Below are 9,535 nucleotides of genomic sequence, written 5' to 3'. Positions count from 1 at the left end.
CACTTTAGACTCCTAAATTGTGAAAAACACTGATATAAATATTTATTTTATAATTTAATGTGCTTTATTTGAAAAAAAAAACAAAAAAACCCCAACAACTTACAAATACATTAGATGTTCCATAAAAGTTGTTTAAATTTGGGTGAGTGTGAAGTTAATAGATCGCTTCAGATTGACTGTACTGACCCCAAGGATGTAAAGGACGAAGGGCTACGGATTCCCATTAACCTCAATTTGGAGACAAAGCCGCCCAATTACACGACACTTCATTTCATGTGTTGTGAAGCGGCTCGACGTTAACGAGCAGTTGTGAGGCGTTCTCTTTATCTGGCCTTGTTGTTCTGTATTCTGCCACTACTTACATGTGGCCAATTTTCCACTGGACCGCTGTAATGGGCGCCGGTCACGGTTGCCAGGAGATTTGTGACGCAACTTTTAAAGCCTGTGGGGAAGTGAGGCTTCCAGTTGCCTTGTCTGGATTTTGCAGTGGCAGCTGTAGCAGAACTGATGTTGTCCACGGTGTATTTCTACATCAATCTTTTGATAGATCTCTGTATTGTATTGTCTGTTTTCCACGCTGCATCCTCCTCTTGCCTCTAAGAGCTTATCTATCCTACCCAGCTGTCAATATATCCGAGTGTCCATTCACACTTTATCTTTCATTAACACCCGAGCCGGTACGTCCAGTTTGTTTGTTAAAACAGCCCGGCTGTTGCCATGATAACGCCGCAGCTGGCTTTAGGGGTTACTCAGTGCTGTGCACAGCTTCTTGTAGCTGGTGGCGCAGAGGTATCCATGGAAACAGTTTTCCAGGTCCACCCATCATCATCTTATCTAGATTTACTGCGGTACCTGCCCAGATGTTCAGGGAGCGTGACAACTGTGACCCATTGATTTTTCCGGATCAGCGCCGCTCTTGTCGATAACCGAGCGAGCACATGTGATACATCTGTGTTCATTTTTACACTCACTTACGTTCACGGATGGCATTCATCATCCAATAGCAGGAAGAACCTCCGTATTTTGATTTGTAGCGCAGGTTGTACACGTACGGGTCTTCGTGTCAGCATGCAACGTCCAAGCACCTGCATCGCATGTGTGGACAGAGAGAGAGTACAATACGTAAATCTAAAAAGTGCACAGAGCACAGTGTGCATTTTAAAACTAGGGTTTAGTTTCACATGTTGAAGCCCAGAAAGAGCACATCATCTGTTGTTGATTGAGAGAAACTAAAATTACACCTACTTATAATATAAAAGTGTCCATGTATAAGTTGTTTGGTGCTAAAGAGGGAGGTGTAAGTTTCTAGTTGTGCTTTTGGCATCCAAATGTGTACTGAAATGTGTCATACAAATGCCAAATTTATATATTTGGTGTTATTAGAAGATTGCCGGTAAATAGTTAGAGAGGCAGTATATGTATGTGAGTTTATGTGACTTTCTATTTAATATCACACACACACACAAAAAGGCCCATTTAAAACAAACATAAATACATTTTGTAAGGTTTTCGGAAAACTGAATGTGGGAGATCATTTTTACGTGGGGATGATGCATTTGCTCGAATAACAATATTGGGGTACGTAACGCGTATAATTCAACAGTTATTCAATTTATTAAAAACAAGTGTACAACTCCATTTATAGACAATTATATACATCATATATAAAGTGGCAATATTGATCAGATGGGACACTTACTGAGTTCTATCAAACACACCAACAGTACTTTCTCTTCCAGTAAGGCAATGATCGGCTTGATGCTTAAAGCAAAAATGACGATGCTCTTGTGATGGGGAGTATTATACGTCTTGTCTGATACCACCACAATATATTCAGATCTGACACTTTGCAACTTTGGCAATGAGGATAACGTCAAACACCATACACACTTAACTGACAGGCTCTTTGTATGGTACCATTTATGAGTAAGTCCCACAACGGTGCTGCACTGACAACCATTTATGTTCCTTTATCAAATATAAGGCTCCAAAACGTAAGGACATCAATAAGAATATGAATCAGGGAAGGTTTTCATGTCAACTACACTTTGCTAAACCATTATATAAATCTTTGTAAATGGAAAGTTGATGGAAAGTGCCAAGTCGGTGGGTTTACACCGTTCAGCACAGCACTGTAAATCTTGACAGCCCACGGATCCCATAAAAAAAAAAAAGAATATACATTTATTAAGATTTATAGATGATTTCATAGTTCATCACTTTCTATCAGTGTCATGAAAGGCATATAGAGTATTTCATATACTATGGTACTAGCATGGTGTTGGGGCATCGGCCGTGGGTTCTTGCATCAGCACAGATATTCACAACGGGAACTGTCACTCTTGTACGTCATCTGGGAGTCGATGCTTGACCTGGAGCACAGGAGCATTCGCTCCGAATCGTGAGTCGCTCTCCTTGCCCAAAGCTCCGTCGGGCAAGTGTTTAAAGCTCTCCGTTTCATTGAAACGGTCTCAAACTTGACGTAGCTATCTTTTTCAAGCTCCTCTTCATCCGAAGCAGGGCTTTGTGCCTTGCAGGACAGAGCAAGAATCTTATAGAGCAGCACGGCAATAAGAGGCAACACCAAGGCGCAGGCGATACCGCTTACGATCATGAAAAGCTGGTTCTGCCCACCGTCCTCTACGTTGTCCAGCGTGTAGAAGTCGATGCAAGGATCTTTTCCGGCGGCACCGCCTTTCGCTACGAGGCAAACGGAGTATCTCATCCCAGACGACAGTCCATCCAAGAGCACTTTTCCACTGCCGGCATTAGTCTCCAATGTCCTTTTTGTGTCATCCTCTCCGTAGGGCGAATACACGACTGTGAGTGGGGCATCGTTTGGTACCCCATCTGCGGCCCAGAGCAACACTGCACTGTCAATTGTTTCCTCCACAATCTTTAGGTGTTTCACAGACTGCGACGCGTCCATTTTCTTGCTCTTTTCGTCTGCTGCGAGCTTTCTGCCGTTACCTCCCGGCTGGCTTTTTGTTTGCTTAAATGAGCCTTTCTGTAAACCATTGCTCGGGGTTGTTTTTGGCTTCCTGGGGACAGCAGGAAGAGTTGTTGATATCCTCGGGGGGACTGTCGGGGCGGTGGAGGGCGAGTTGGGAATGTCCGTTTGCGGAACTAATGTTGTCCCTCGGATGGTTGGTTCAGTTCCGACGGACGTCCTTAGTGGAGGGACGGTGGTGCTCACGGTACCGGCAATGGAGAGAGAGATGATGGCTTCTGCGTCGCCAGCAACATTCTTGGCTTTGCACCTGTAGTCCCCAGCATCTTTGTACACTATTCCATGCAGACTCATGATGGACCACCTAGTGCCATCCCCCGGTGACTCTTGGACTGTAGAGTAAAACAAGAACACAAAAGTCAATATGGATTATGTAGCACGAGTACTACACCTTAATGTATCATCAAGCAATGGAAATCTTCAAACAGTATGAAGGTTACTAAAAGTATAAATCGTAGTAAACTTTAAAACGGCATCGATTTTGCTTTCTAAAATGGTACGTCTTTATAAAGCCTTCATATTATACCTGTGTTGTTGACTTGCGAACCATCAGACTTTGCCCAGTACATACTTGGCGTCGGAAACCCCGTGGCGTCACATCGCAGGATAACATTACTGCCCAAAGGAGACGTGATCATGGTTGCTGATGTCATCACCGACGGTTTTACACAGTTGTCAAGTTCAGCACGCTGAAAAGGGACACCCGCCAGGTTCTCTGGCCCAGCGCAGATCAAGAATAAATCCATCAAGACCACTGGTGTGTTGGTCATTTTGGAAATCTCAATCAGCTTGGAGATCTTACAGTCGCAGAACCAGGGATTGTCTTGAAGGCCTGAAGACAAAAAAGATGAAATGAATTCAAATTATTGATAGCTATTTTGCATTGCCAAACAAGACATACTTAAAAGCTGTATTACTATCAGACATTTTTGTTAAACAGGTGTAGTAATAGAGGTTACTGAGATGGAATTTTAGCCGTAAAGAAAAAAAAAAAAGTGCAATGATTGAATGATTATGAGCCTATAAAATCATATTGGAGAAAAAGATTCAGACTGAATATGTTTCTTAAGGGAAGCAAAGAAAACCAGCAAACTAGACATACAAAAATCCAAAGCAACAAAAACCCTTTCACATCTACTGATGTATTCTAAATTAATTTCCACCTCAAACAATGGCTAGCGTTTCATTGCGTGGTACAGGCATTACAGCCATTGAGCTTTTGTTTTGAAATTTCACATCATTTTAGTCATAATAATGGTTTTCAATGGCTATTGAGGGGAAACCATCACAAGGGAGTAATGGAGATCCTTTACAACTTGCCGTGAACACCTGGTGCACACAATGGGTGAGCACATGTCCCAGTGCATACTAAAGCCCATTAACCAGATTAGTTTGTCTTAACAATGCAGGTGCCTAAGCTGCCTCGAGCTTACTCCACTTTGTGTAACATACTCTTTCCATTGGTGTTGCTTCGAGCATCAACATCAATAGGCCAGTTACGGTGTAAAAACGTTGTAAAATATGTGTCGAGTTTAAAACACGAGGGCGTATTTGTGCGGTTTGTTGCAAATTGTTGACATTTTTGATGAGTGCAAAACTTATTTTCACGTTTGTTTCTCTATTTTTCTAAATTCATTCATTATTTTTGTCACGTTAGCCGTGAATTTGAAATTGAACTGACTTCTCGACGGCTTTTGGGATGCGCTGAAGGAACTGTCGATCCCTTTGCGCCTGTTTTTTTTTTTTTTTTTTCCGAGCACCTAATCCTGTTTCTCTTTCAGATTCATCAGAGCAAACGGACAGCTTTTTTTGGCACGGAGAAAATAGTTTTCCCTCATACAGCCTATTAATAATATCCCTCCGACTGTCCATGCTACACAGATACAGTGACAATGGACTTACTTACTGATTAAGCTAAATTTAACAAGAAATATTGACGCCCGTTGACTAAAATTATATCCATTATGTCACTGTTGTTCTGTCACATGGCATTTGACTGGCATCTGACCTAATTGCAGTGTACAACACGTCCGACTAAACTAGAACTCGCGGGCCTTTAAAACTACTGCGAATGCACAGTTTTGGCTAAACTGTTGCTAAACCAGGTTTCACGGTAAAGTAGGGCAGGGGGAGTAGGTGTGTCCGATGACTAACCAGCAACGCACTGGTGCAATTGAATTATGGTGATCCTCATTTAATCTGTGTTGCTGTGCCGTGCACTACCTCATGCTCTACCATATTTCCAACGTTGCTAATATTTCCTCATTGTTGTACAGTTGGTCAATATTTGTGGTTCATTACATAGAGTATGATGTTGTACGATGAATACACTACCGATGTTCCATTAGATCCACCAATAAATCACATGAACTGTTATAGTTAATCATTCATTTTGTTAATTGAGGATGAAGTAACACCTATACTTGTGATTGCACCGTTCATAGCGGACACACCAGTTCGTTGGTTTCCATTTCTGCGTGATGTCAGTTTCGTCATTCGCCCATGTATGCAAGAGTCGGCGCTGACCCGTCCGCGGACATCAGCCCATACTTCGAGCGAGCTTCATTCTGAAAGGAAGTCATATTTCCAGTGCACATATGCAAAGAACGTGTCTCCGACGTCTATCCGCGACTGTAGTTTGTATTGGAGCGCATGCAGGTGATTTGTTTTGAAAATCAATTTTGAAATCGACATAAAGAATCTGAATAGCGTAATTATTGTGAAGTTAAACTGTGCGGCAGGTCCAAGTTAAACCTGTGACGCAAAAAGGTGTTTTGTACAGGACGCAGGGTTTCAACGAAACCACAGTTTGAACCACGGCCTCTGAGAATACAGCAATGGGGTGGAATTAATCGGGAGCCCAGACTCCGAACCAGACAAATCACAAGTTGTAAACAAAAAAACAGAAGTTCTCCTAATGGCAGAGAAACAGCAAGTGTTCTGGCTTCATTCCCACTTTGACAACTTTATACCGCTTTCATATTAAATATCATACTTAGAACTATAAGAAACAGGAGTTAATGATTCTGTGCGTTTTTGTTTTATTTTTTTGCCCTTGGCACTACCCGTTTTCAAACCCATCTACTATCAGCTTTGAAACAAAAACTCAAAAAAAAAATCCCTTGGCATTTTTCCTGCCTTTCTTCTTTAGATGCACAAATGTAGGGAACACTGCTCCATTTTCAAACGCCTCCAATCCCTTCGCGAGATTAAAACCAAAAAGTCAATTCAACTAAAATACAGAAGCCCTGCAACATTTGTTTTGGATGAAACCTTTAAACACATACTTCTTTGGATTTTTTTTTTTTTTTTTGACAGCAGATTTTCATTGTATTGTTTACATTTAATGACAAAAAGGAAAGAAATCTGCTCCTTTCAACCATCACAGGAGGCACATGAAGTTAACTTAATGAATTAAAAATGTAAATGCACTGCAATTTTGGCCCTAATTAACCCAATAAATTTCAGCAATTATTGACTGATAAGCTGACCAATACTGTAAACTATGCACTAAGCCTTAGCTCATATATTTTTGTTTGTGTACGCTCAAATCATTGCTTCATAACTAAAGAGCAAGTCCTATTCCTCAGAGGCAGAAATATTTCCTATATATCTTGCAGCCTCAAGCCATATAAGCACATTTTACTCAGTCATACTGTGGATATTGTAATAACAATGGTTTTTAAAAGGTTAATGAGTAAAATGTGGAATGTTGTCATGGTAATTGTCTCCTGCTAGAGAGAACTATGATTGTTGGAGTGTTTCAAAATGCAAATTTAACTTCTATTGAACTTGGCGCTGGTCTAAACCACCAAGGGGGTATTGTGTTGATTATTCTAAGGTTAATCTGTAGAATAAATCAATAAAGTACATTAGGTGTTCACTCTGACACTACTTAGAATAAGATAATCTGTGTCCTGGCTGTTACTGCTGGTCTGTCCGAGCAAGTCTGGCTAGATTACAAGGAGGTAGTATTACGTTCCGAAGGTAATTACAAATAAACCCCAACGTTCCTGCCCCGGTGCAAACATCCTGTAAAACCAAGCCAGACGGAAAGCATTATTTTTCCTTACCTAACACAAATTTCTGGGAGGCATTAGTAGACACGGGTGCTCTATTAAAGGGTGGCCAGATATCCATGAGGTCAGACGGCAGGGTCGCAAATTTGTTGCTGGATAGATCCAAGTAGGTAATGTTGAAGAGGTAAGGTATCGCCTCGGTGGGAACGTTCGTGAGCCTGTTGTTGTGAAGATCCAGTGTCCTCAGCTTGGGCATCTCTTTGAGAGACTCCCAAGGGAACATGGAGATCATATTTCCATCCAGCCTCAGCTCGTGGAGCACTTTTAGGTTGTAAAAACTTCCGGTGTCCACGGAGGTTATGGAATTGTAAGTAAGCCAGAGGTACCGTAGCTCCACCAAGTAGTAAAACGATTCTGTCGGGAGTCGCCGAATTGCAGTTCTCTCAATCCGCAGTTTAACCGTATCCACCGGGACGTTGACAGGGATGTCAGACATGTCGGGGTCGTTGCAGAGTACAGACCTGAAAGTCAAAGGCAAAATAAGTTATTGTGAAAATATACCGTTGCCAGCTAACAGAACTGTTTTACAAATCATAACTCTAAAACTTGAACCCATTCTCCATCGATGAAGCAGATGTTTCCATGAGTTTAAGAAATTATTGCTGAGGTGTAACATGTACAGCATATCTGTCCATTCATTGGTTCAGCCATCCATACAGCCGTACGTTCATTCAGACAGTCTCTAGTACTGTAGTACACCTAGAGGACACTTCCTGGGTAGCAAGGTCAGAGCTAATCACAGTCATTATAAATAGCAAGTGATCATGTGGACTGCAGGAGATGGAATAACTGACCTCAATTACAGTCATGAATGTATATTCTAAAGATTTATTTAACGACTAGCATTAAAATATCTATGCTATTTTTTTTTTTTTAGCTTTTTAGTCTTGTCTGTTGGAGTGCCAACATCTTGTACCAGATCTGATTACCTATTTAATGTCAACTTTAGTAGTGTCACTACTGCTGTACTTTGATTTCCTCCCCCGTTTGACAATGTACTATCACCATCAGACATCCCTATGTTGTCTTTAGATGCTTTGTAGACCAGGGGTCAGCGCTAGAAAGACTAATTATGGAGGATGAATTAGCTCTATCTCGGATATAAATGGATTGGTACCATGCCACGGGACATACATTATGTCAATACGGGTCAGTACACTATGTAAAAATGGCACAGTGGTCCAATAGCCAAATGAAAGCTGATTATTTTGATTTCCATGGTATTACTGTTGCTTCTTCTTTATTTTATTTTTTTAACTAATGGTACTCGTGGCTCTGCGTTGTAGTAATCATCCAAATTAGGTCACTCTCACTTTTTTTTTTTTTTAATACACACCAATGGAGATATATGTAAATTGTCCTAACTTAAGATTTAAATAGAATTTGCTCAGTCCATATTCTTGAACAGAGATCACTCACCAGGCGGTCCCGTGCTCAGTTAAATGGGTCAACGTTTGTCTCTGATGTCAGTCTGAAGAACTTTTTTGTTGTTGTTTTTAAAAGCTGTTTCGCAATCACAGTTTATGAGTTCTTTGCGGTCAACGTGTGGTGGGGTCGTGTCCGTAGCGACACTGCAGAGAAGATGACCTCGTTCGACAAAACTCGTACGAGAGTCTTAATATATGTCCTGAAACTGTCATTCGCTTTCAAAGTTTCACAACGTGTACCAAGTGCGGTTTGTGCGCAGACTATTTAAAGCCAAATTTACCTGGCCGCGGTTCCTTCGGTACGTCCATGCACGACACAGGTACACTGCGACGGACAGAAGGGATGAGCCGCACTGAGGCAGCACAGGAGTACATGCACACAGAGCAGTCGACGCATGATGTCACCGAATGCAGCCGAGACGCTCACATGGAGGAGATATCGGGAGAAAAGACATCCGGATTCATTGAGAGCCCGAAGAATTATTCTTCCAAAAATGTCCAAGAAAAGGAGAGAAAAGAGCTTTCAAAGTCCATAAGAGGCAACGGTACACAGGCTGAAGACCTAATTACAGAACAGGTGATCTGTCAGATTGACCGTGTGGGGGAGGGGTGGGCGGGTGGGGGAGGGCGGGATTAGTGAAGAGATTTCATGGGTCTGACACGCAAGTTCGCCAGCGGGACGTGACCAGTCTTTTCGCCAATTAGCTAGTCCTGGAGAGGTTTCCCCCTCACGTGAGCAGGCCACACCTTCGTTAATCCAATCAGTTCGCACATTTTTTTTATTTTTTTTTAAGTGCACACTTTATATAGCCAGGACAACCTGGCCTCTTTAGTTATATACCAGGAGATGTAGTTTGTCCAATTAGATCCAGCCTGTTTCCAAAATAGGACAACTACAGATTTTTTTTTCTTTTTTTTTCCCCTCTCTAATTCTGATGCAAGCCCCTGTGAGTCCCAAGAAATTCCTGAAATGTAAATGTATTATTGAGCTGAAGGCCATATTCAAGATGTGTGAGGGA

General features: G+C 41.7%; 1 protein-coding gene across 1 annotated transcript; it reads right to left on the bottom strand.

Moving 5' to 3' along the window:
• Positions 1-2,237: 2,237 nt before the first annotated feature.
• lrit3a (info leucine-rich repeat, immunoglobulin-like and transmembrane domains 3a) lies at positions 2,238-8,993 on the bottom strand. The gene is made up of 4 exons (XM_069701683.1): positions 8,798-8,993; positions 7,084-7,550; positions 3,537-3,842; positions 2,238-3,342 (listed from the first exon to the last, which is right to left on the bottom strand). The coding sequence occupies exons 1-4, from the start codon at positions 8,911-8,913 to the stop codon at positions 2,309-2,311; spliced, it is 1,923 nt and encodes a 640-aa protein (XP_069557784.1). The 5' UTR covers positions 8,914-8,993; the 3' UTR covers positions 2,238-2,308.
• Positions 8,994-9,535: the final 542 nt, after the last annotated feature.

Source organism: Brachyistius frenatus, unplaced genomic scaffold, assembly GCF_029030835.1.
Source record: "Brachyistius frenatus isolate BFR_SWC_R1_liver_20210118 unplaced genomic scaffold, ASM2903083v1 Contig_38, whole genome shotgun sequence".
Taxonomy (NCBI): Eukaryota; Metazoa; Chordata; class Actinopteri; family Embiotocidae; genus Brachyistius; species Brachyistius frenatus.
Note: the sequence above shows the minus strand (reverse complement) of the source record. Positions and strands in the feature narration are given on the sequence as shown.

Excerpts from the sequence above, each read along its gene's own strand:
- lrit3a (XM_069701683.1), bottom strand. The coding sequence starts at position 8,913 with ATGCGTCGACTGCTCTGTGTGCATGTACTCCTGTGCTGCCTCAGTGCG. Across the intron at positions 3,843-7,083 it reads CTCCCAGAAATTTGTGTTAG|GCCTTCAAGACAATCCCTGG; the intron begins GTAAGGAAAAAT and ends TTTTGTCTTCAG. Across the intron at positions 3,343-3,536 it reads TTCGCAAGTCAACAACACAG|TCCAAGAGTCACCGGGGGAT; the intron begins GTATAATATGAA and ends TTTACTCTACAG.